Raw genomic sequence first — 27,042 nt, 5'->3', positions numbered from 1 at the left:
TATATATGTATACACACACACATACACATGCACATATATAATCCAGTGTGTGTGTATGTGTGCATGCACACACTAAAAATAACTCCAGTTCTTAAAGACTTTGTTTTTTTTAGAGTTGCATCCATTGTGTGGATGTACCATACTTTATTCAGCCATGTTCCCATATGTATTAGGTTTTTCCAGTATTTTACAATTTAAAATAATGCACAATGCATTATGCATATGTGTTTTCATATTGTTTAAGTTTTATCTTCAAGGAAAATTTTAAGAGTGGAATTTTTGGTCAAAAAATAAATGCAATGTAATTTTGTTAGATACCAACATGCCCCCCAAATCTGGTCACACAATGTCATCAGATAACCCTTGTTGGGATGATGGTGAGTGAACCATAGTTCTCTCAAAACCTCTAACCTGAGAGATTAGATCATACAGTGCATTTATAAAGTAAGTAATTCAACAGACCTTAACTATGTACTAAGAAATGTTGTAGGTACTGGGGGTGAAAGGAACATTCTAGGAATCCTAAGGAAGCATCTTCACTAAGAGGCCACTTTAGCATGGGCCAGATGGTCTTCTGCTCCTCTTATCCCTGAACAGAGTGACTTAAAGTACTGCAATACTTCCCTGAGCATGAGTTCCCATTGACTCAAAATTTTGGCTTACACAGAATTATCCCCACATCATGTGAGAATCAGCACCCAATATACCTTTTGGTAGTATTAAGAAAAGAAGGAACTTGAGTTTGGGAAGTTCACAGTGGAAGGCAAATGAAGAATATAGGTGCAGCCCCACTTCACTTGGGAAGTGAAAACTCGAAAGCAGATCTTTCCTCCTGTTGGGGGTCGTTGGGCAGAATGGTAAGAAGGTGAACTTGGGAATCAGGAAGTCCTAAAACTTCAAGTTAAAAAAGTTGAAAGGCATCAAAATGTGGTGGTCCAGACAGAAGGGGTTTTTATAAAGTGCATTTCAACCACTCCAAAACTCTTGAAACTTCTTATTGAAAGTTTGGAAAAGAAAAATTCTGAAGATTTGGAAACCCATTGTATACTGCTTATTATTGGGGATTTAAAATTACCATTAAAATGCTATTGATGGTGTATATTTATTTCGTGTGTAATTTTCATTATTTTGACAACTATAAAAAATATCTGTGAAGACTTTTGCCACTTGAGTTCTACTTATTCTTTTTTTTTGTCTAAAAGCTCTGTTTTTCAACTATGGATTTTCTTATCATGTAGTTTTTAGGATAAAATTCTGTCATATAGCAGGCATTTTTCTCTAAGGGAACTAGCTTTCTGACTTCACAGCCATACCTTATTCAGAGGAGTGTTAATGTAGGCTCTCTGAGAAGATTTTCTAACTCCATCCTCAAATTCCAACAAATTGAAGTTTTGGACTAATCTGCGTCAGTGGCTGCATAAATGGTTATTGTTCAGAGTTGAATATAAGGATATTCTTCTGAAGCCTTGATCTAAATATTCCACCAATACTAGAAGTAACCCAACTTGCGCTCTAAAATTTTGTTGTATTTCACACACAAGAAAGTGTTATTGTGCAATATAACATTAAAATAGTAATATATAAATAAGAACAGAAAATATAGAAAATATCTTTTATTCTTGTGCATGACTTTAAATGTTGACATAGGTTTCACTGTAATAGAAGTGTACATCTTACAGGAAATTCTATTTAGAAATATTGGTCATTAATTTGTAATTTAACAAATCTATTAGGGAAACAAAAATGTTTTCACAGTGAAGGTAAACATACCGACTTCTCCTTCAGCTTTCTGAACACCAGCGATGTTTGTTTTTATGTGGTTTGTGCAAATCATACTAGAAATAGGACAACTAATTCCCGTTGGAAATCTTAAATTCCAAGCTCACAGAGAAATTTCATTAATTTCCACATCTTATTTGGATACTTCTTACTTATGTGTTTATTTTATAAGTGATGCTTTGATAGAAATAATACAAAGTCAAGCTTCTTAGAAAATTTTTAGTTTTGCCAAACTTAACGGAATTCTTTCCCCCAAAATGACACATCTTAATATGTTCTGCTCATGTTTACCTAAAATCAGCATTTTTCTTAGATGTAGTAATTGTTTATTGAAATATCTGTAATAATTTCTGCAATTCATAGCCAAATATTTTTGCCTGAAGGGTAAGTAGAATTTCAAATATTTTTGCTATTGTATCCTAATAACCCTCTATGTGCCTTCTGATATGCTGCGTGCTTCCTCAAAATCTTCAAACTTCCTCAGAAATAGAGTGCCAAAAAGTCATTAATATAAAAATTGTTTAATATTTACTAACTTATTACAGAGCAGTTTGCATTTTAATTTTTACTACATTAGCAGTTGGTGTTAAGACAACAGTGGGTCAAGTCTGGCTTTCGTTGTTGAAGGTTCATTGGAGTAGAGTAATCACAACATGGTCATCTCGGCCTTGCCATAACATCTCTCCTTCGAAGTCAACCAGCCCATGCTTCCTGGCACGCATGAGAATTCCCACTACTTTATCTGAAATACGAACATATCTGTCAAAGAGATCTCCAAAAGTAACCTGGATCTTGCCATCTCCTCTGTGGCGGGCCATTGTGCGGATGATGAAACACATGTCCATGATCTCTCTGTAGATGTGCTCCTCAGCTCGCTTGGCCCTTTCCGCTGTTTTGGTTCCCTCCTTGGGACAGCCGTAGCCTTCATCTCCTTTGTGTAGGCGGGTGGACATGGCCAGCTGATAATCGAATTCTTCACTGAAAGGATTGAGCTTCTGGGATTGGATGTGTTCATCAGCCCATTGTTGCCATCTCCCTTTCAGGTTGTCCACTTGGCTGTATTTCCGTTGGGCCTTGCAGCTGAGTTTCTCTGTAAATCTATTTGCCCTAAAAGGGAGAGTGAAGAATCAAGATACTGATATTTAACATCCAAGTGTTGCTTTCTCTTTGTACTTCCTGCACGTAGGCATCTTAACGTAAGTCTAATTTTTTTCATTATAAACAAAATGCAGTACAATAAATTAGAAATGAAAGAAGAACAATTGTAACAGTTACATCATTGTTCTTTATTTTTATTTGAGGATAGATGACAACTACCACTGTTCTTATTTTGGAGCACCATAAAAAAATATTAAACTCTATTTCAAGAAAAAAAATGTTCTTTACACAAATATAATGTAAATATGTATGTCTTAAAGTTGCATGTTGATGACATTTTAGAATCGGAATCATATAAATGTATTAAGGGAAACCATTTTGTAAAGGACTTCAGAAACCACTTATTTCCCCAAAATAAGGCTTATTATACTAGCACATATACATTGTATTATTCACTTATATATGTATGTTCATATATAGATTTTTGATGAGAGCATATTTATACTAGTATCAATGATGTGCCACAAATTATAGAATATCAAGTTGTATAGATAGAAGACAGTTGCTAGCAATAGTAACATTTATTGAATACTTGGTGCTGGCATTCTTCTAAATACTTTTTATTAATATTCCTATAACCAGTCTGTGAGATAGGTATGACTATTCTCACTTCCCAGATGAGGAAGCTGAAGTCAGAATGGTTAAGTAACTTGCTTAAAGTCACAAACCTGGTAAGTGCTAGTGCTGGGATTTGAACCAGGCCTGGGTGTAATACCACGAAATACTGCCCTAAACCAGTGGCAAAGGTCGTATTCAAACACCAACTGTCTGAGGCTAAAGTCAGTACTCTTCCCACTGTGCAGTGATGTCTGTCACTCATGCGGGTACAGTGTCCAATAAGTAGATGAGTTGTGTTTCAGATGTGTGTGTGTCCTTGCAATTTGGAATGTATTTTCTTATAAAAAACAAACCCAACAGCCTTGGAAGTATAGACCAGTGATGTCATGAAGGTACAGGCCTAATTTTAAAATGGGTAAAATTTATCTTTAAAAGATTCCTCTGTCTTTTCTGTATCTCCAGTCTCCTAGACTCCTTTTCCTAGGTCTCTTTGCCTTCATGAGTAAAACATGAACTCTTGGGCTATCTAAAAGTCAGAGATTTGTATTCCTCATCGTCACAAGCGACCTACCCTTCCCTCTCCCCAACACCAAGTGGCCTCATGTCTGGAAGCACAGGGATTGGAGATGCAGAGCCTCACTGAATTTGCTGAGTGAGCAGTATGCCTGAGCTAAGTAGCCCTTCCTATCCAAAGTCTCACAATTCTCTATTCAAAACCCAGTTACAGGCCAGATGTGGGTATTCCTCACTATCCAATCTCACTTCCCGAAATCTAGTTATCTAAATGCAGGAGACTCACAGACATGGATAGGGAGACACAGCTACTTGTATTGGCATTTTCAAAAGAGGAATAACAGCCACTAGATGGCAAACTTTCACTAATTCCCATGTTTTATGTGTTCAAAACTATGCTTGCTGCATTCAGTTTCATTACGATGACAGAGCTCAAACGAGGGGTACGCTGGTACGTATAACACTGCTATTCTTTGTAGCCACATGGATAAAAATATTTGACAAAGTTAATTGGGAAAAAGCACATAAAAACTGTATACACAGTTACTGCAATTTTTAAAAGTCACATACATATGGAAAAGTACTAGGAATTATACCACACTGAAGGCTGGTCCTCACCATTACCTGCCTCTCCATAGACTGTCCCTGTTCAGCTTCCCAGAGTAGGGGCTGTTTGATCTCATTATCAGATGAGAGCAAACACCTTCTCCCCTGAGAACCATGGCAATACATGATGGGCATCCTCTTGAATAATGAGCTCAAGGCCATCCCAGCATAACCCAAAGCTCAGACCTGATTTGAGGCAGGGACATCCTGTTAGAGAAGAGACTTGAAGCATCTCAGAAGAAAATGAAAAGAATGGCATAATTTGTTAATGCATACTTGCGTCTCCCAAATACTGACTGTAGTTCTGTCCTATATTATAAAATGTAATACAGTAGTCCCCCCTTATTCATGGTTTCAATTCCCTGTGGGCAACTATAGTCTGGAAGCAAATGATCCTCTTTCTAATGAGTCATCAGGTCAATAGTAGCCTAAGGCTACATCACGGTGCCTACATCATTCACCTCACTTTATCTCATCATGCACGCACTTTTTTCTCTTTCTTTTTCTTTTCCTTTTTCTTTCTTTCTTTCTTTCTTTTTTTCTTTCTTTCTTTCTTTCTTTCTTTCTTTCTTTCTTTCTTTCTTTCTTTCTTTCTTTCTTTCTTTCTTCCTTCCTTCCTTCCTTCCTTCCTTCCTTCCTTCCTTCCTTCCTTCCTTCCTTCCTTCCTTTCTTTCTTTCTTTCTTTCTTTCTTTCTTTCTTTCTTTCTTTTTAAGAGAGAGAGAGCACATGAGCAGGGAGGGGCAGAGGGAGAGGGAGAGAGAGAATCCCAAGCAGGCTCCATGCCTAGTGTGGAACCTGACACGGGGCTTGATCTCACAACCCTGAGATCATGACCCAAGCAGAAATCAAGAGTCAGACACTTATCTGACTGAGCCATGCAGGCGCCCATCATCACATTGGCATTTTATCATCTCACACCATCTTTAGAAGAGTGAGTATAGAACAATAAGATATTTTGAAAGAGAGACCACATTCACATAACTTTTATTATAATACACTGTTATAATTGCTCTATTATTATTGTGGTTAATTTCTTACTGTGCCTAATTTACAAATTAAGCTTTTTCATACATATATATGTATAGGAAAAAATAGTATATATAGAGTTTGGTATTTCCTGCAATTTTAAGCATTCACTGGAGGTACTAGAACAGATCCCCCACAGATAAGGGGGAGCTACTGTACATCTTCCCTTTAAGGAACTTCTGGCCACCTTGGCATACTTTCCATCTTTTTTGTTAAAGTATTTATGACACCTACTGTGTGTCAGACATTGTTTTAGGTACTTACTGGATATTCAATAATAAAAAAGTAAATAGCCATTAAAAGACATTCATGAAGATAATCAGAGGAATACCAATTTGAGTATATGGTAAAATTCTAACACTATAAAATGCATACACATCAAGGTGAAGAAATCACTTTTGTGCATGTGCACAATTGAAAATAATTGTTAGTATCCAGATGGCAGTTGATTTTTTTTCTTTTTAAAAAATAATCTTTCCTGTTGGTATCATATTGATTTTATGATTTAAAGAAAGCAAAAAAAAAAAAAAAAAGGAAAATATTCAAATTAGCCTTCCAAGGTAATTGTTTAAACTGTATGTTATATGGGTCTCTGATTCCTTGATGTAGGGTTTTTTCCCTCTAATTTGCATTAGGAACTTAGAGTCCCTGAATTTTGAAACTCTATGTTATTAGGGATAGGGTTGAGGTTGGTGAAGTAATAAATCTCTGAGGAAGTGAAGCATTTATCTTCTAAAAAAGCACCTCCTAAATCTTAATGTCCATTTGTTTTATTGTCAAATTGTAATTCCCAATAATAGGAGAGAAGGAAAGCAAAGGAATTGGTCTAATAAGCAAGAATTAGAACATAGGTTATAAAAAGTGAAGGAGGAACTACTTTAATGAGTATTTAATTGTCTCTATCTTATAAACGTTCTGTATTGTTTTTGCATTTCCAATTTCTTTTTTTTATAACAGAATGATTTTACTTATTAACAGTTGAAAAAATGTAAGTAAAATATTATTAAATGTAAAATTCAGTAGCGTATTAAAGTATTATGACCAAGTTGAATTCATAACAGAATTAGAAGAATGGTACAATAACAGAAAAATTGATATAATTCACCTTATTAAGATTTTTTTTATATTATGTTAATCACCATACATTACATCATTAGTTTTTGATGTAGTATTCATGATTCATCGTTTGCGTATAACACCCAGTGCTCCATGCAGTACGTGCCCTCCTTAATACCCATCACCAGGCTAACCCATCCCCCCACCCCCATCCCCTCTAGAACCCTCAGTTTGTTTCCCAGAGTCCATAGTCTCTCACGGTTTGTCTCCCCCTCTGATTCCCCCCTTTCATTTTTCCCTTGCTGCTATCATCTTTTTTTTTTTTTTTAACATATAATGTGTTATTTGTTTCAGAGGTACAGGTCTGTGATTCAATACTCTTAGACAATTCACAGCGCTCACCATAGCACATACCCTCCCCAATGTCTATCACCCAGCCAACCCCATCCCTCCCACCCCCACCACACTAAAAAGCCTGAAAGTTCATGTTTATGTTTTTGAAGATTTTATTTATTTCTTTGTCAGAGAGAGAGAGAGTGAGAGAGAGAGGCAGGCAGAGGGAGATGCAGGCCTGAGCCAAAGGCAGACGCTTAATCAACTGAGCCACCCAGGCATCCCTGAAAGTTCATGTTTAAATCAGGACTAGAAAATCTTATACCTTGAATATCTTCTTGGTCAATGAACATAAGAAACAATATACCAGCTTATCCTGTTTTTTTTTACCTTCAAGTAAAAATGTGAATAATAGTTTAGATTGAGCTTTAGAAAGACAATCTAGTACAAATTTATAGGAAGCAAAGCAATATTCAAAGATAGACATCACACCCACATTTTAAGATAGTAATATTTCATCTAAACTTGCCTTCTTAGTTTCTTCATTATTAATAAACAAATGTTCTTATAGTCAACAAATATTTCCCCTGTCCAATTATGTGCAAAGTAACTAATCCTACTAGACATTATAAGCATTCTAATTGGAGAGTGTACATTCATTCACTGAAATAAATTCAGAAATTTATTTATCTGTTAGCTTTAAAAATGGCATCAGTTTGAGTATTACTTTCTCATGTGAATGGGCTTTTTAGCAATCTAATGAGAATACAGGAACCAACTGTATCATAGTTTTATCATTTTGGAGTAATAATTATGTGGGTAAATTATTAAATATGAATAAACCCCACAGGAAATAAAAATTCTGAAAGGTCTATTTTAAACTTAACCAAGTTCACTGGCACTGGAAGCACTCTGGTAGGTGGTCTTCACCTGCATCACCAAGCGATGCTTCAAACTGTCACGCTGCGGGAGGTGAACTTTTCTGGTCTAACGCTTGCATCGGCATGAAGCAAGCAGAGACCTGCTTTCATGGCCCCACCCCACAGGCTCTCCCGGAGAGGGAGCATTTCTCCTCTTTGCCCACGAACATTTCTCTGTCAGTAAAGCAAATAATTTCTGCCACCCTTTCCAACTTCCCAGGGAAGTGCTGGGGAGAATCTCTTCCTCTGTGCATTGGTTTGCTTGCTCTTCTCCACAGGAAGTCTAGCCAGTTTGACTAATGGACGCATGCCATTCACAGGGTTACTCTTATCTCTGTCTGTTATCAATCAGGTTTGAGAGTCAGGCCTGTGATCCTTCTTGCAGATTGGTAACTGTTCTCAGACTCCATAGAAAGGGTTCTATGCTCTAGAATTGAGGTCAAAGAGCAGAAAGCCATACTTCAGCTCTATTTCTAGCAAAGTCCTTTAATATAGTTGTACCCAGACCTTACACTTAGGATGTTATTAGGATTCTGTTAATTAAGCTGACACTTTGACCTCCATTTTAGTTTTCTTGAGCCCGTTCTCTACTGAGAGAATCAGTCTAGCATAGTGGTTAAGAACATAAGCTCTGTCATCAGCCTTCCCAACTTGGTCACTTACTAACTCTATGACTTGGATATATTTCTTAATGTCTCTGTGTGTCAATTCCCTTATCTATAAAATGGGATTCTTGTTCTCAACTATTATTATTTTTGCTGAATATAACTTGGAGAGGATGAATGGATGATTGGCACTTGAATATTGCACCATTACTGTATGGGAGAGGGATGCAGTTTCTTTTGTCTAAAGGACTGGACCAAACAAGTCATGTAACTATACAATCAAAACACTCAATACTTTTAAAATAAAGCATTAAATAGGAATCATTGTCATAGTAAAACCCAGTTAGCAAAACTCTTAGTAAAGAATATCTCTACTTTTTACCAAACCTAACTTGTTTTTGTTATCCATGGAACATCTTGACCACTAAAAAACCTCTCTTTCTTTCTACTTAAACATTCGTGGTACATAATTTTCTCCCTATTGGTGGATATAGGTAAAGAATGGTGCTTAGAATCAAAAATGAATTAACAAAATCTCCTTTCATATAGGCTTACTCAATAATATCACGCTCATTTCTCAAGCAGTACTTGACAGTCCCATCAGGCTTCTGCTGAAGCTTCCTGAGCACAGCTAGGATTACTGCTGACATTAAGCAATGCTGTTTCTGCATACGACATTCTGGTACCCTATGTTTTCCAAGACTGAGAGAAAGGAACCGAAGAAGGGAAGAAGAGACTTAATCCCCCTCCTACATCCCAACCCTGGGGACCAATCTCCCAGCGTCCTGTAGGGTTGGGATCACCAGGAATGGCCCCCTGCATTATAATGCATACAACTTACTAAGGAGTTCCTCTGGGTCCATTGCTTTGCATCATTAATATCAAAATAACTCAATAGGTTACATCTATTTTTTAGATGAGGACTAAGAGACAGGATTTGCCAAAGTAACCATGACTCAAACCTAATTGTCTCTCATTCAAAGCTTATGCTCCTCTCCATCACACTAAGAAGGTGTCCATGTACATGTCCGGTTTTAGGAACCTGAGAAGGGTCCTGTATGTGAGTCCCCAATTCCAGTTTAGAGTGTGGTGAAGAAGAGAGTGGGATCGAGAGCCAGAATGCCTGGGTTCAAATCCCATAGGCTGTACAATCTTATCCAAGTTTTCTACTATGTCTTTGTCTTATGCCCCCGTCTATCAAATATGGAGAATATTTATGCCCGCCCATGAGAATATTGTGAGGATTATATGAATAAACATATGAATAAACATAGACAAGTGCCCAAGAAGAGTACATGCATTGGAGATTGTCTCCAGTTGTCCACTTCCTACCTCTAGCTAATCTGAAGCATACTGACAGAAGATCTTCACTGTGCCATCCTCAATCTTTATTCTGTTAGGTTCTATTATTCCATTTCTAGCAAGCACATGTCCGTGCGCACACACACACACACACACACACACACAAACCAAATCCACAAGACCAGAATTAGACTACGGTTCCATATTTCCTGGTAGAATATTTATTTCTGATTATGAATTTCTGGATTAATGTAAGTAGAGCACAAATCCAGATCTCTCCACAACATCCTCAAGGCACTGCGTGAGAGTTAGCACCAAGTCTGTTTTCAAAACTTTGCGTTTGGAGACAGGCACATCTCAGCTTTGTCACTAACTTGCTGGGTAAACTTCCCCTCTGAGCTTTAGTGCTCTCGTCCTTAAAATGGAATAATACTACCTGCTTTGTAGGATCATGGGAGTTAAAAGGACAGAGCATGTTAGCTGTCCATGGCATGCACTAAATGTGTGAGTGTCGTTACAATTATCTAGATTTGCCATTTCATTTTTCTTGAAAGCATGTGATGTCACAGTTCTAATTCTTTCAAATCACCTTTAAAGTCACAAACTGTCCCACAGCTTTTTGTCAAATTAGGTAATCAGTTTTGTTCTTTACTTTCTGATTGTTTCATAAAGCTTAAAAAGCACACCTACATGTCTAATGTTTCCAAAGGGAGTCAGTTTGTAAGCATTCATCATATTAGAAGCTTTTCACATATTTTGATACTCTACAGTTGTGGAGTGAGATATCCTGACTTTCTATTATGTGGAAGTAGAGTTACTGTCTTAAAAGAAAATATGTATTTTTTTATCTGAATGTATCAGTTTGACTCAGTGTGTGTGTGTGTGTGTGTGTGTGTGTGTGTGTGTGTATTTGACATCTAAATGTTTTAGGATTGCAGTATTTTAATGACCTAGCTTTAATAGCATTTCTGTCTTTGATTACCAAGAGAACAAACCTTTTCTGAAAGTTTGAAAAATTGCCAAATAATAAAATCTATGTGAATAATAATAGCTTTTATATATGGAGCATATGGAGCAGGTACTGTGCTAAATGCTTGGCAGCCTTAATCTCATTTACTTCTCCTAGTACAACAGAATTTATCCCAAAAGTTTACTCTTGCTATCATTTTACAAAAGAGGAAATGGGCTTAGAAAAATAACCAGTTCATGTGTGTGTGTTTGTGTGTGTGTGTGTGTGATGAAAACACTTAAGATCTACTCTCTTAGCCACTTTTAAGATTATAGTACAATATTATCAACTATTGTTGGGGCAGAGCTGGAATTTGAACTTGGGTCTGTCTCACTTCAGAGCCTACTCTCAAGTTAAATGGCAGCCTCCCACCCGTTTACAGGGTCACATAGACCTGTGTCCCACGAGCCCTATGGGGGTAGATGTGTCTCCTGATAATACTATAGACTGGTTTGAGACAAGGGAAAGTTTGCCCAGTCCTAGTCTACCAGCAAGCACATTTTCTGCAGAGAAATAAGCCAAGTTGCTACTCATCCTAGACTTTATTTTAAAAATGTACCCAAGGCAGACATCCTTAGCTTCCTTACATCCTTACATCTTTAGCTTCATCTTTGTTGAGGCTAAAACTTGAGTATTCAGTTCAAAACATAAAGAAGAAACAGAAGAGCACAGGCCCTTGACCCAGAGGTCCATGTCTAGCTTGGTGCTGCCCCTTTGGCCCAGGGGCAGTGCCTCCCCCATAGGATCTCGCCGCCTGCCCACTTTTTAAGATTCTCATTCTAACTTTGGGAGCACTTCCCTGCTCTCTCAGTCCCCATGGCCAGTTGGGGCTCAAAGGCAGTATAAGCAGCTGAAGGGGGCATACACTTACTGGGAAGGCAAGGGGCGTTTGATTCTGGTGGCGACCACCTGCTCTCCATCCTGCTCGGGCCTCTCCTCGCTCTCCCCTCCGTAGCCACTGTCCTCTGTGTCGATGCTGTCACTCCTCCACTTGGGCTCATCCTGTTCCATCTCTTTCCAGCCTTTCGTCAGCTCAGATACCAGGTTGGCACATTTCCTCCTCCGCGTTGGGGAGCCATGGCTGTGGAGGATTCTGTCAATGTCATTTTCTGGCTGCCCGGCTCCAGGCATGTCACTGTCCTCATATTGGTGGCTCAGATGGCTCACATCCCCTCCTCTCTCATAAGCTTTGCTGACAATTGTTTTGGCCACCTCTTTCCTTTTGATATGAGAGACTTCTGTGGCTTCCTCTGAGCTTTGTCCATCTCCATGTCCCTCTGACTTTTGGGAGGAAGACTTTGGGGTGCTCTGAGCTTTCTGGTGGAGAGTGGGGTAGATCACTGGCTTAGGAGCTTGGGGTGCATCCTGGGTCCCTCCTGGCTGCCAGCCTGTGGGCTCTTGGGCCTGCCTGGTGCTGTTCTCATTTGCCCACTGCTGCCAACCTCGGGCCAAGTTGATCACCAGGGTGGCTGTGCGTACCTTGCGGAGGGCATGCTTGGCTGGGCCCTCCTCTCTTTCCTTGTCTTCCGGAGCCATGGCACCCTTCTCTTCTCTGCTGGGAGCCTGGGCACTGGCTGAAAGGAGTATGGACCCAGGGAGTGCCTGAGATTTAAATAGAAGCCGGGTGTGGGGGGGTTGGGGAAGAGTTTGGTGACGGTGGAAACTATGTTAAACATTTCTTGCCAAGATGTGGTGCCTTCCCCTGATGGTGTGCTTTTTTTAAACCCTGACGTCTCCAGTTTCATCTCAGCAGAGGGACATCTCTGCTGGTGAAGGACAGTGATATGCATTCCCTTTCTTCTCAAGTGCCAGGGTGGAAATTACTAGATTTGATCATGTGCTCAGCCTTATGTTCTTCCTGACCTTAAAATATGTTCCTACCATTTATAGGAGCATAAAATATGGGCACAAATTGTGCTAGGAGTATTATAGGCTTATTCTCACTTAAATCTCAATATAGCTCTTAATTAAGTCCCATTTTATAGCGAAGTACAATGAAATCTAACTTCCTACAGCTAATAATATCTGCAATCCAAACCCAAATCTGTCTGATTCAAAACTCGTGCTGTTTTATTCTAGTTATCAAAGATCCTAAGTTCCTTTTTTTTTTGTCTTCACCTCTATTCAATACAGACCTTAGAATCACCTCATCCAACCTTCATTTTCCAGATGGGAAAACTGACGCCCAGATAAGGGGGAGACAAGGGCCAGGTTTTCCAGTCCAAAGCTTGAATTGTTATACAGACAGGTCATTTTGATAGACAAGATAATGGTCAAAATTTTGGTCCGATTTAAAATCTTTGAGACCTACACACATGTTGAATTTCATAGATTAATTTTAGGAATCCTTTCAAATGTTTTGAAAAAATATTTTGTTTTCAAAAAAGACCATTTAAAGACAAAATAGGTGAATGCTATCAGAAGCAACCCCACCCGACCTTTTGTTTTTAATTACACACCCTTCACAGCCCTTTAGATTCATGCAGAAAAAGACATTCATTCAATTCTCAGAACAAAGATTGAAATATAGTTTTAAAAAAGGACTGGATAGGTCATTTGGAGAGAAAATGACCCATATATGAAGTGTGCTAAACTAGATAAAAATGCTCAGGACTCAGCACTGAATGATTTCTTAAAGTACGACAAATAGAATTTCTTTTCACACAACAGTTCTATAGGCTTTAGAACTGTATCCTTTCCTCTAATCGATATTGATTGAGAGCTGCTGTCTAAGAGCATTAAAAAAAACTCGAAAGTCAGTTAATTCTGATGATGAGACAAATTTATTTTAAAAATATGCTGATGTCAATTTTTCATCATGTAGGTCATTTACCTCCCAAGATTAAAACAATGTGGGAGATGATTTAATGCTCTATCTAGAAATCTGTCAGATGTTGTAGTCTGAGTTCAACAGCATCTGATAATGTTAACTGAAACAAAATCCTTGATTAGGAGGAAATTGGATCACAAGGAAAGAAAACTATTACAAATAAAGATTTAAATCTGAGTCTGAAATTTCTGGCATACTTTCTTGGAATGTAGATACACTGCAGACTGTTCGGTTCCTCTTAGATTCCCTTCATCCCACATGGAATGCCTTGGGAAGGAACGGGGTTCTTCAGAGATGCCCATGAGCTTGGCCCAGGATCAGGCTAATTTACAACTGTCCAAGGGACTTTTCTGCTTCCCTGTGCACACCTGCTGCATACTCAATCCTGAGAGAGATGAAGTGGAGAGAGCAAAACGTTATTAGTGTTTCAATATTAACAGGCATTGCAATCCACTGCCTGGGGCTTGGGACTGTCAGCAGACAGTCTTGGCAAAAAATTGAGGCAGCTCCTAACAGTCTGGTCATTCCTTCTGAGAGTTCACTTCCAGGGCAACTGTGGTTCTTCGTTCCTACTGCTCCAGAAGAGATTGTAAAATTTGTTTCTTCCTCACGTCTACTTTGGGCATTCCTTCCCTAAAGCAAGCTCTATATGCTACCTACTGTACGTTTTATTTTTTTACTTTATTTTTTTAAATTTATTTATTTGAGAGAGAGCACACACATGAGAGAGAGAGAGAGCGCAAGCATGAGGGGGGAGAGGCGGGGTGGGAAGCAGGCTCCCCACTGAGCAGGGGGCCAGGCGCGGCATTGGGGAGGAGGGGGCTCGATCCCAGCCCCATGGGATCATGACCTGAGCTGAAGGCAGACGCTTAACAGACTGAGCCACCAGGTGCCCCCCCTACTGTACATTTTACAAGAAATGTTCTATCTTCTTTCTTAACCTAGATCTAGATTCTTAGGAGTTCAGTATTCTTCTTTTTTTTTTTTTTTTTTTTAAGATTTTATTTATTTATTTGACAGAGAGAGACACAGCGAAAGAGGGAACACAAGCAGGGGGAGTGGGAGAGGGAGAAGCAGACTTCCTGCGGAGCAGAGAGCCTGATGCGGGGCTCGATCCCAGGACCCTGGATCATGACCTGAGCCGAAGGCAGACGCTTAACGACTGAGCCACCCAGGCGCCCCTATTCTTCTATTTTAATAGAAGGTGCAAAAGAAAGGAAAATGCAGTCTCAAAGATAAAGATATAGTGAAATAAGTAGTTTACAATGTGAGTTTCTTATGAAAACAGGAGATTAGAAACTGTAGGTGAAGTTGCAGAGCTGATTAATGAGTTACCACCTAAGAAATTTGTCATAAGTGTGAAAGTGTTTTGAAAAAATATTAGTTTTGGGGTGCCTGGGTGGCTCAGTCGGTTAAGCTTCTGCCTTTGGCTCAGGTCTTGATCCCACCAGAGTCCTGGGTTGAGCCCCGCACTGAGCTCCTTATTCAGTGGAGAGCCTCTTCACCCTCTCCCTCTGCCTGCCGCTCCCCCTGCGTCTGCTCTCCCTGTCAAATAAATAGATAAAATCTTTTTAAAAAATATTAGTTTTTACTTGATTGATATGGGCAGTACTAGGGAGGGGAGGGGGTTGTATCTATAGACTTCTTTGCATTATGCACTGAGAAGTCAAGTAGGCCTAACTCTCATCATGAGCTATATACTCTTATTAAAAAGACTTCAGAAACCTACATTTTCTCAAAGCTCATCTGAAACAATAATTCCATTCACCCTTTCTACATAAACTAATAATTCCTTTACTAGTTCAGTTTCACAAAGTGGGAATAAAAAGACTTTAATAAAGAACAAAAAGAGCTTCTGATTTCAATTGAATTGAATACATTCATGGAATGTATACAATGGGCGAAGCATGATGGTAGACAATGTGAGAGAGGGTAGAAAGCTGAACAAAATAGAACCTACTTTCAAGGTTTTCCCAATCTAGCCAGAAGAAGACACACATAACAGCTTTAATAGTTTGGGGAGAGCTACATTAGAAATAGAAATAAAACTTTATGGGATCATTGAACAAAGGGTGACTGATTTTATTGGAAGGACCTCACAAAAATGCTGATCCTTTATCTGGTTTTTTAAAGATAGAAACTTAATAGGTGGATAAAGGGTACTCTGATCTGAAGAAACAAAGTTACAGAGGCATGAAGATACATGGTACACTTAGAGACCCTCTAACGGCCTGGAGTAGCGATCATAAACTCAAATGCCTGCAGGTCATGCAGGTCACTCAAATGTGTGAGGTGAGTTGGGTTTGAGGTCCAACAGGGGGTGGTGAGGACAATGGGCAACTGGTGAAATAATGTTTCAAGAGATGTAAAAAATGTGGATTTTTGCAAAAACTCCTCCGATTCTTTAAATGGTGACAGTTAATACACACAAATGCACACATACCTTCACACACAGTAGTACTGGGTGAACCAACATGATGTACCATGTCTTTGGATGAGATTGTTTGTGGGCCCCGGTTTATGAATTTTGGAGAAGAACATACAGTTTCTATGCGGTAAGGACAAGGGGCTAGGGAGTGTTAGGACAGGCCTCTGAGGAATTAAGTTGGAGCTAAATTGTGAACAACACCTTGCTCAGGAATCAGTGTTTTATCATATGAGGCTCATTGTATCACTGAAGTACTCAACATCTCCACAGGCATGACCTGGAGCTTCCTCAATTCAAGATGGAAGCTTTTACTTCTTAGTACAAATCCTCCTCTTTTCCTGTTCTTTCTCAGCTAATGTCACTTCCTCATGCCCATCATTTAAATTGAAATCTCTAGATCACTAGATCATCCTTGACCTGTAAACAGTCTCCCTATCCTAGTTTTATCTTTTCCAATCCAAACCCCACTTTACTGGTTCTAGATTTGATCATTTTGTAATGCGAATTTGAGATTGCATTGGACTTAAAATACTTCATAGGGTTAGGTTGAGGATTAAATGAGTCAATACATGTGAAGTACTTAACACCATGTCTGGCACGTGTAAGTGCTTGATACATGGCTACTGTTATTCATACCTCGACGTTGAGTCATGCGGTTAGAAAATTAAAGCTCTTTAAATAATTCTGTTTGATGAAGGATAGGATTAATACCACATGCATGGCAGGGGTGAGTCTTCAGATGGGAAGGTCAACTGGGGTCACTTGTAAGGACTGGGGGCTGCAAGAGAAAGTTTATTTATAGTGTTTTATTTTAAGGTAATTTATAGTGAGGCTTTTAAGGCAGTGTCTGAGAGGTTTCCCTTAGCATGATGAGGGTCAGATGAGGTCTCAGTTATGTGGTAGTGATAACTCCATTGAGTGCAGACTCTATCCTGAAATCTCCTGGAATATAGAGCTCAGTGGTTTACAATCACTGAGAAACACATTAGAATCTTAAATCACATTGGGATTACCTGTGGAGCTTTAAAAACTGCAGACGGTAAAGTGGTATATCTAAAGACAGCTCTTGGGTGGAGTCCTGGCACCGCCTTAATCTAACATACCTCAGGGTTGAGAACCATGGTTCTAGATTCTAGTGTGCTGTGGGTCCAGCAGAGACTCAACAAGTAGGTTTTAGGAGTGTAGTGACCAGTAGCCCAGGTACTGGGTTCAAGCAGATTGGTTTTGCATTCTGGATCTTCTTTCAGAATCTCTGTACCCTTGCAGAGTTAATTTCTCTGAGACTCAATTGCCTTGTCTGGAAATGGCAATCATTATTTCCCCCTGTGTTATTGTGTTTATATAAGATGAGGTCTGTAAGGCAGTTAGCCTACTGCCCAATACACTAAGAGCACCACATGGAAGCTATTTGTATTGTTATTTATACTGTTATTGAGGATTATGATGCCATCTTCTAAATAATAACCTAGATTCATAGATTACATTTCAAACCTCAGTATGAATAATGAAATATAAACTTTTACATTGTAGACAATAACAATTTACATATTATTCCCAGAGACTAAAGAAAATTTCAGAGAACAAATGTCACAAAACCCATTATCAAACTGTAGTCACATTAACTTAATTCATAAAACAAACACATAAATGCTTATTATATCTATTTAAATCTGAACAATGTTGGTATTTATTCCACCTTAAAAAAAATATAATCTCTTGGCCCCATATCCACTCCATTCCTCAACTCCCCTTAACAGTAAAACTCTTTGGGAGAATTGTGTATATTGCCTGTCTCCATTCTGTTTCCTGTTTTCTCTTGAATCTAATCCAAACAGGTCTTACCTTCACAATTTATTAAAACTACACGTGTCCTGTCACCAATAACTTCCATATTATGCAATCTAATAATCAATTATTGGTTCTAAATATACTTGTCCTATCTCAACATTTGACACATGAGAATAGTCACTCCTCCTTCAAATGTTTTCTTCACTTGACGCCTGGAACAAAACTCTCTAGGTTTTCCTCCTACATCACTGGCTGCTCCCTCTTAATCTCCTTTGCTGGTACTTTCCCTCCTCTTTGGCTTCTTAACGTTGGACTGCACAAAACTGGGTCCTCTTCACTGCTCAATTTATACTCACTTCCTTGGTGATCTCAAGGTTTTGAATGCCTCTCTATGATGACAATTCCCAAACGTCTATGTCCATCCTGACCTATCCCTTATACTTCAGGTATGTATACTCAGCAACCTGGTAGTCATGTCTACCAGATGTCTAATGGTTAGCTCAATCCTAATGTGTACAAAACTGGATAAATATTTCCAACATGAGCTTTTCACAGTATTCGTCTTTTCAGCTCAAAATCAGTTGCTCAGGCCAAGAGACCTGAAGTAATCTTTGACTCCTTTTCTTTTCTCATATCCCACATACAGTTCCCTAGTATATCATGTTTGATATACCTTGAAAATTATCCAGAATTTGACCACTTATTATCTTTATCATTTGAGGCTAGAGAGGTAAATAGGCAGGGCCAGACTGTAGAGGCATTTTAAAACCCTGATAAGAAATGTAGGTTTAATCCTAATATTATAAAGTTTTGACCTGCAGAATGCATGATCAAAATTTTTAACAAATTCACTTTGTTGGTGGTATGAAGGATAGATTCAAGGATGGTGTGTGGGCAAGAGTAGAGGCTCAGGAATTTTTTTTTTCTTTTATCCAAAGGAAGTTCCCTACCACAAGAGCAGGATGTTGGGTGCTGGGGTGGGGGGGAAAGGTCTGTGGCCTTTTCCCCACACCATTTAGGCCCTTCTAACTCAGAAATTTCAGTTAGTCTTGTTAATTCCAAATTAGGCAGACCAGGATTGTTTCTACCATTAGAAGTGGGAGAGGGTTACTCTGGTTGGAGAGTGCCCAATCTGGTTCCTACAGTGACTGTGCCAAATTCCAGCCAATGGGCAGCTGCTCCCACTTTCTCTTCCACCAACTGTCTCCCCTTCACCTTCCCTGGGAACCTGATTCACAAATCTGAACTGTGGATTTCTGGCTCGAGGCCAAGTGCAAGGGAGCTGGGCGGAGGCTATAAGAGAGTAGTCGTATAGGTAAGAGATGATTGAAACCTACTCCAAGATGGCAGCAGTAAAGTTGGACAGGAGGGCATAAATACTTCAGGTGAAATGAGGAGGTAGAGTTGATATAAATTGGTCACAGTGAGATGTTATGTGTGAAAGAAATGAAAGCATTTAGATAAACATGGGCATTCTGGCTTGGGTTTCTACAGAGATGGTTTCATTCACTAAGAATGGAAATACAGGGGGCATAAGCTTGGGAATTGGACAAATATTAAATTAAATTTTGGTCATATTGGAGTTTCCTGCAGGACATCCAGGCTGTAATTCAGAAGGTAGGGATTGGAGCTGAGGAGAAAGATCTGGACTCATACAGATCAGGGCATCATTTTGGCTCATGGAGACTAAATTCTGCCATGTCACAGAGCTAACAAGAGTTACAACAGGATCAAATCCAGGCCCTCTGACTTCAGAGTCAGCACTGTTAATGACTATGTTCTAACACAAATTATTTTCCTACTCCTTGCTTTCCACCCCCACCTTGAAGGACAGGACTTCACAATCTTGTGACACCACCCTCTAAACAAGCTTCTTAAGGAGGTCTAAATATAGTTTCTTAGCCCTGACTTTCTATGTGATCCTGTAAAACTTTCCTTTCCTTAATAGCCAAGTGTCATTATATGACCTGGTGGAAGTGTTAGCTAACTCTATGGTGGTAATAATTTTGTAAAAAAGTGTATCAAACCAATATGTTGTACACTTGAACTTACACAATGTTATATGTCAATTATATTTCAATAAAGAGGAAAAAAAGAGTATTTAAAAGGTAGTCTCTGCTTCTTAATCTATGACCTTTTGTTCACATCCCAACTCATTCAACTCACAATTCTGGTTTCTTTCCACAAACTCAATTTATTCAAGGTCACAGATGAATTCCTCATTACCAAATCCAAGGGAGAGTTTTGGTTCTCACTTATTTAAGCTTTTTATAGAGCACTGATAATCTTATATACATCCTCTTCTGTGTGTTTGTGTGTAAATATGTGAATGTGTTGAGGGAAAGAGAGAGAAAGTCATGACAGAAAGAGAAAGTTTGGAAAACCAGAAGGAAATAAGTAATCATAATTATACCACACACACAAAGCTCATCCACAGACATGCATTTCTCATACGATCTACTCCCAATCCTGAAACTTTGTGCTAGAAAACTTCAGGGAAGAGCTGTTATTTTGAGAAAAAGAAAATTGCTGAGATAGCTTATTGAACATGGCTTTGTATGCCAGGCTACCCCCTCTCTGGTAGTCATCTAAAACCAACAGGTAAAAAAACAAAAAACCAAAAAAGTCTCAAACTCTATCTTCAGTTAAATAGGACACAGATAATCTGCAGACTCTGACATATGTGTAATGACTGCTAAAATAGCTGAGATTAGAGTCCACCTAGCAGGAAGTTAAGATGAATACTTAGAAGGTAGGTTGCAGAAGGATTTTGCGAAAACACATTTTCTGAAAGGAAGGGCTTTGCCCTCTATTAAAAAACTGCATGACATGTTTCCTATAGTGAGTGGGAAAATCTGGTGTCAGAAATGATAATAAAAATCCTCCTAAACTTCAACTTTAAAAAGCAATGGATTTAAAAAGGCAGAGGTAGTAAAGTTGCATAGAGAATTGCATGGATGCACTGTATTTGCAGGAAATGGCCAATCTCTGTGGTAGCAACAGAAATTTGAACACTGGGAAGCTACTCTGGTCTCTCCTCTCTTCCCACAGGAGCTTTCTTAAATGCTTAGTCCAGAAAACTTAACTCACTGATGTAAAAAACGTTTTAAATAAGCACAATATCAACCTAAACACACTTTAAGAGAAACATATGGGAAAGTACAGTAAACCTATCAACAAAGAAGATTCACCAGAAAAAAGTTGCCACAAAACAGATGAAAAATGTGAACATCTAGCCATAAATTTAAAGACAAAGAAACCTCTATGAAGAAGAAGGGAGAGGGCGCCTGGGTGGCTCAGTTGGTTAAGCGACTGCCTTCGGCTCAGGTCATGATCCTGGAGTCCCTGGATCGAGTCCCGCATCGGGCTCCCTGCTCGGCAGGGAGCCTGCTTCTCCCTATGACCCTCACCCCTCTCATGTGCTCTCTCTCTCTCTCTCATTCTCTCTGTCTCAAATAAATAAATAAAATCTTTAAAAAAAAAAAAAAAAAGAAGAAGGGAGAGTGCAAAACAGATACAAAAATTTATGGACGAGGTGGAGACACCAATCAATGACAAAAAAAGTCTTGAAAAAGAAGCTAGAGGTAGAAAAATGGGAGTGGAAGACATAAATCTGTTTTTATTTACAAAGACTGAATGTGTACTTGGAAAACACAAGAATCAACTAAAAATATTTTTAAATGAATAAGAATTCAGTTGGATGGTGGGGTAGATAATTATTACGCAGAAATGAACATCATTCATATATTTAACAATCATTTAGAAGGTATAATGAAATAAATTAGCCACTTAAAATAACAATAAAAATAAAATATCTATGCATAAGCTTACAAATAAATATGCAAAAACTATGGACCTTAAAGTACTCCTGAAAGGCACAAAATACAACTGAATAAAGAAAAGATAAAATCATAGTTGGATATGTCATTTATAGAAAGAGCCCAAGTGTCCATGGACTGATGAATGGATAAAGAAGATATGGCATATATATACACAATGGGATATTACTCAGCCATAAAAAAGAATGAAATCTTGCCATTTGCAAGGACAAGGATGAAGCTAGAGGGTATTATACTAAGTGAAATGAGTCGGAGAAAGAAAAGTACCATATGATTTCACCCATATGAGGAATTTAAGAAACAAAACAAATGAGCAAGGGGAAAAAAAGAGAGAAAGAAGCAAACCAAGAAACAGACTCTTAACTATAGAGAACAAGTTGATGGTCACCAGAAGGGAGGTGGGTAGGGAGATGAGTTAATTAGGTGATGGGGATTAAGGACTGCACTTGCTGTGATGAACACAGGTGATATAAGCAAGTGTTGAATCACTATATTGTACACCTAAAACTAATATTATAGTGTATGTTAAGTAACTGGAATTTAAATAAAACCTAAAAAGATAAAATATAAAAAAACACATAATCTTAGATAGGAGGATTTTACATAATTTCTCTCTATGGTAAATTTAACTCTATTCCAATAATTTAATTTTTTTCTCTCCTTAGAAGGAGACAAACTGATTCTACAGATCATATGAAAATTAAATAATCAAGAATTGGGGTGCCTGGGTGGCGCAGTCAGTTGAGTGTCCAACTCTTGGTTTCAGCTCAGGTTGTGATCTCAGGGTCATGAGACTGAGCCCCATGTCTGGCTCCATGCTCAATGAGGAGTCCGCTTAAGACTCTCTCTCCTTCTCCCCCTTCCTCCCCTTCTCTCTCAAAAATAAATAAATCTTAAAAAAAAAAAAAAAGAATAGACAGGAAAACACAAAGAGAGAGAGAGACTTCAATTATAAAATAGTATTGTATTGACATGAATTGACAAACAGAACCACTGGAGCAGGATAGAAAATAAACCCAACCACATATAAGAAATTAATACATGATACAGGTGTTAGATCAGGAGGGGGAAAATAGACTATTCAAAAGATGGTGATGGAAAAGTAAGGGGGCATCTGGGGAAAAAGTTGGATTCATCCTTCACACTGTGCACTTGAATACATTCTAAATAGATCAAAGACTTAAATGTAAAAAATGAAACCATACTAGAAGAAAATGAGAACACCCTTTTGTAAATTTGTGGTGAGGATAGTCTTTTGAGATAATGCTCAAAATCCAGAGGCTATAAAGAAAAATATCAATACATGTTACTACATTGAAAAAATTATGCAAGGAAAAATATAAATAAAAGGGAAACAACTATAGATAAAGTCAAAAGACAACATACAGGAAGAAATATTTGCACCTCTTAAAACAGAATAATCTCCCTAGTATATAAAAAGCACATAGAGAGGCGCCTGGGTGGCTCAGCCGTTAAGCGTCTGCCTTCAGCTCAGGTCATGGTCCCAGGGTCCTGGGATCAAGCCCCGCATTGGGCTCCCTGCTCCGGGCGGGAAGCCTGCTTCTCCCTCTCCCACTCTCCCTGCTTGTGTTCCCTCTCTCGCTGTGTCTCTCTCTGTCAAATAAATAAAATCTTAAAAAAAAAAAAAAAAGCACATAGAAATCAATGAGAAAAAGGCCAACTTCCCAGTAGAAAATTGGGCAAAAATATAGAGTTAATTAGAAAAGAAATGCAAATGGCTCCTAAACACACCCTTATTTATAAGACACAAACTAAAATTTAAAATTACATGGGATTATCACTTTTCTGCCAATTGCAATGGCCAGAACACTTAAGTTATAAACAAACATTTTATGTCACACACTGTTGGTCACGGGTGGGAAACCAGCACTCTCCCTCACCGTTGTTGGGAGGTATATATCAGGAGGGCAGTTGGCAGTATTTGTTAAAAATCACTCATTCATATAGCTTTGACCCAGAAATTCGTCTTCTGGGAAATTATCCAAGAGAGTCAAATGATATTTGTACAAAGTTATGCATTATCGCATTTTTCAGAATAGTGAAGGATTAAAAACAACCTAAATTTCCATCATAAGGAAACAATTAAATTCATTATTATATCCACCCAAATAAGGAAGTTCTAGTCAGTAGTAAAAAAATAAATAAACAGGGAAACTTTCCAGCCAAGAAAGTTATCTGATAAAAATCTCCGAGATTTATTAAACAAAAAAGCAAGATACAGTAGAATATGCTGGTTTTTGTTTTCAAGAAAGAGAAAAGAAGTGTGTATGTTCAAATTTGCTGCCATATCCACAAAGAAACTCTAGAAGCTTTCAGAAAACTCTTAACTACAAACGTAGTAGGGGAAAGATAATTGCTTGGCTAAGGTCCCTGCAAGTCTTTGCTCAAGTCTGGCCTTCTCAAGGACTTGTGCCTCAACTTCTCAGCGCAGCCGAATGTGAAGGCCATGAAGACAACTGTTTTGCCTGCCCTACTCATGAACCCCAAGCACTGAGAACAGGGCACAGAGTAGGTTCTCAACAAATAATTGGTAGGTGAATCGATGGGTGATGGGGGAGGGAGACTTCACTGCATACCTTTGTGTTTTTTAAATAATAAATTTACTTAAAAAGTAAATTAAAAAATAAAACAAAGAGTGAATAGGAAGAGGGCCTCGAATTTATTTCTATTTTCTTCCATTCCAGATTTTATAGGAATTGGTGTCCACTTCCACGACTACGTTTTGATTAGACAAGGCTGAAAACATTTGGCAGCTCTGAACTTCCCCAGGGCCACAGCTACAGCCCCCAGACGATGGCAGGACTCCTGATCCTTCTCCTTAGTCCTGCGGGAGAGCCGTGTGCACGCGCGCACGCCCACGCGCACGCGCGCATATGGACGCACGCACGCACACGCGCACGCACACGCTCCTGCAGTTCCATGTGCCCTTTTACAAGGACCGGACTTGCCACCGCCACCCCTGCACGCTCTCAGGGGGTTTCAGGCTTACAGCCTTTACCGCATCTACTTGCTAGACTTCCAGCTCTTTCTGTGGTTCCTTTCAATGAACGTTCATTAAGCTGCACATAAAAATCACGAAGGTTAGACGTTCGGAGACAAATGAGGTGGTGTCGGTGCCCTCTCAGGGTGTCTAATCCAGTCAGAGATTGGGGCACACGGGACTCCACAACTTGTTAACCTAAGGTTTCCTTTTCTAAGTCTGTACTGTTTTGCTAGGGCTGCCCTAACAGATTGCCACAAACTTGGCAGGGAGAGGTTCTTTCTTGCCCCTTGCAGCTTCTGGTGGCTCCAGGCTTCCTCAGCTTGTGGCAACCCTTCTTCAGTCTCTGCCTCTGTCTTTATGGTTATTTCCTTCGTGTCTGTGTCTTTTCCTCTTCTCTGTGTGTCACATTCTTCTCTGCCTTTTTCTTATGTAAGGACACTTGTCATTGGGTTTAGTTAGGGCCCTCCTAGATAATCCAGAAGGATCTTGAGATCCTCAAATTGATTACATCTGCAAAGACCCTTTTAAAAATGACGTCATATTCACAAATTCCAGGGGTTAGGATGTGGACCACCCAATGGTGGGTGGCCGCCATTCAATCCACTACAGTCTTCTTGCATGGTATTCTCTTACTTTCCTCGAGCATCCTAGTGTGCTTTTCGTCTTCTCTGCCTGCATTAGTAGGCTGACTTTGGTTTAAGTTCAGTCCAGCCACCAGCTAGCTGTGTGACCTTGGGTGTGTTTCTTAACTTCTCTCTGCCTGAGTTGCCTAACCAAGTGGGAAGTGTAAATATGCATTTGACAAGTTTGTTGTGAAGATTAAATGGGGCCTGGAATGTAAAGCTATTAGCACAGCTCAAAGAGGAGATGATCTCATTGTGGTTCGCATCTGTGGTAAGATTTCAGCTTTCAATGTGTGCTTTTACAAGGAAGCATTTATCTCGGTCCTTCTGCCTTCATTTTCCCAGTGCCAAGGTAAGCGTTGGAGGCATGCTCTGATCTTGGAGCACTGGCTTTGCCTTGGAAGCCTTGCGGCTAACTGGCAGACAATTGGTAATTCACTATTTTAAGTTTTAGAACACTGGCAGGAGGTCTGAGTTATGTTAATTTCAAGACCCTCTGACAGACTTATCTTCAGATTTTTTTTTTTTTTTGTAAGTAGAGTTTGGCACTTATTCAGAGAGTCAAAAGAAGCCATGTGGGAGATACCTTGTTTAACATCTTTCTGTCATTTAACACCACTTGTACCTCACAGGGAGAAAGCAGAGGGTGCCTGAGAGCTAAATTTAAATTGTAAGGATCTAAGCAGCATTTTTTTTAAAGATTTTATTTATTTATTTGACAGAGACACAGTGAGAGGGAACACAAGCAGGGGGAGTGGGAGAGGGAGAAGCAGGCTTCCCGCCGAGCAGGGAGCCCGACGTGGGGCTCGATCCCAGGACCCTGGGATCATGACCTGAGCCGAAGACAGACGCTTAACGACTGAGCCACCCAGGCGCCCCTCTAAGCAGCATTTTTAAAAGAAGGTAGATAACAGTTTCCTGTCTGGGAGAGATTACTAGAAGAGAAAGTTCTGTTCAGGCTTTCTTTATTATCTTCAAGAGAAAGACCTCCCCCTACAAAGTCCAAGGAGGGTTATTTGTAGCTAAGTAAATGTTTTAAATCCTGTCTTCTTTAAAGTAAATATTCTCTTCAAAAGCCGAGGAATATTTAAAACCTGTACTTCCTTTCCTTTTCCTTAGAAGGGAAAGGTTTCTCTGATGAAACACTTCAGTCAGATGAGAATGTCTATGGAGGTCCAATTTATAAAACAAAACCAAAAAAATCTTCTCTTATTTAGAGAGAGGATGTGATGGTCGAGAATCTACAGTAATATTTGTCCAATACTCCTCATCAGGCAAAAAGATTGCCAGATGGTTCATATGTGCGTTCAAGTTTGAGAAGCACTGATCTAGTGTGGCAGATAGACCCTGGGGTGACTCCCCAATAATTTCCACCTCTTGTTGTTCAAACTTTTGTGGGATCCCTTCCCCTTGAGTGTGAGTGGGACTTGTGACTTACTTACCGCTGGTAAAATACGACAAAGGTGAAGAGATTTTGCAGATATAATTAATGTCTCGCATTAGTTGATTTTGAGTTAAATGGAAGAATACCCCATAGTGGGGCCCAACTTTATTAGGTGAACAGCCTTTAAGAGAGGGACTGATTCTTCTGTGAGGTGAGAGGCTCTCCTTGTAGGTTTGATGATATAGGTAGCCAATTGGGAGAAGCTGCACAGGAAGGAAAC

At 39.1% G+C, this 27,042-nt stretch overlaps 1 protein-coding gene across 1 annotated transcript; it reads right to left on the bottom strand.

Annotated features, from left to right (window-relative positions):
* Positions 1 to 1,753: 1,753 nt before the first annotated feature.
* Positions 1,754 to 12,432, bottom strand: ABRA (actin binding Rho activating protein). The gene is made up of 2 exons (XM_036083885.2): positions 11,738 to 12,432; positions 1,754 to 2,886 (listed from the first exon to the last, which is right to left on the bottom strand). Exons 1-2 carry the CDS (start codon positions 12,400 to 12,402, stop codon positions 2,409 to 2,411), a joined length of 1,143 nt encoding a protein of 380 aa, XP_035939778.1. The 5' UTR covers positions 12,403 to 12,432; the 3' UTR covers positions 1,754 to 2,408.
* Between the last annotated feature and the right edge of the window lie 14,610 nt (positions 12,433 to 27,042).

Source organism: Halichoerus grypus, chromosome 5, assembly GCF_964656455.1.
Source record: "Halichoerus grypus chromosome 5, mHalGry1.hap1.1, whole genome shotgun sequence".
In the NCBI taxonomy this organism is placed as follows: domain Eukaryota; kingdom Metazoa; phylum Chordata; class Mammalia; order Carnivora; family Phocidae; genus Halichoerus; species Halichoerus grypus.
This window is presented reverse-complemented; position numbering and strand designations above follow the sequence as displayed.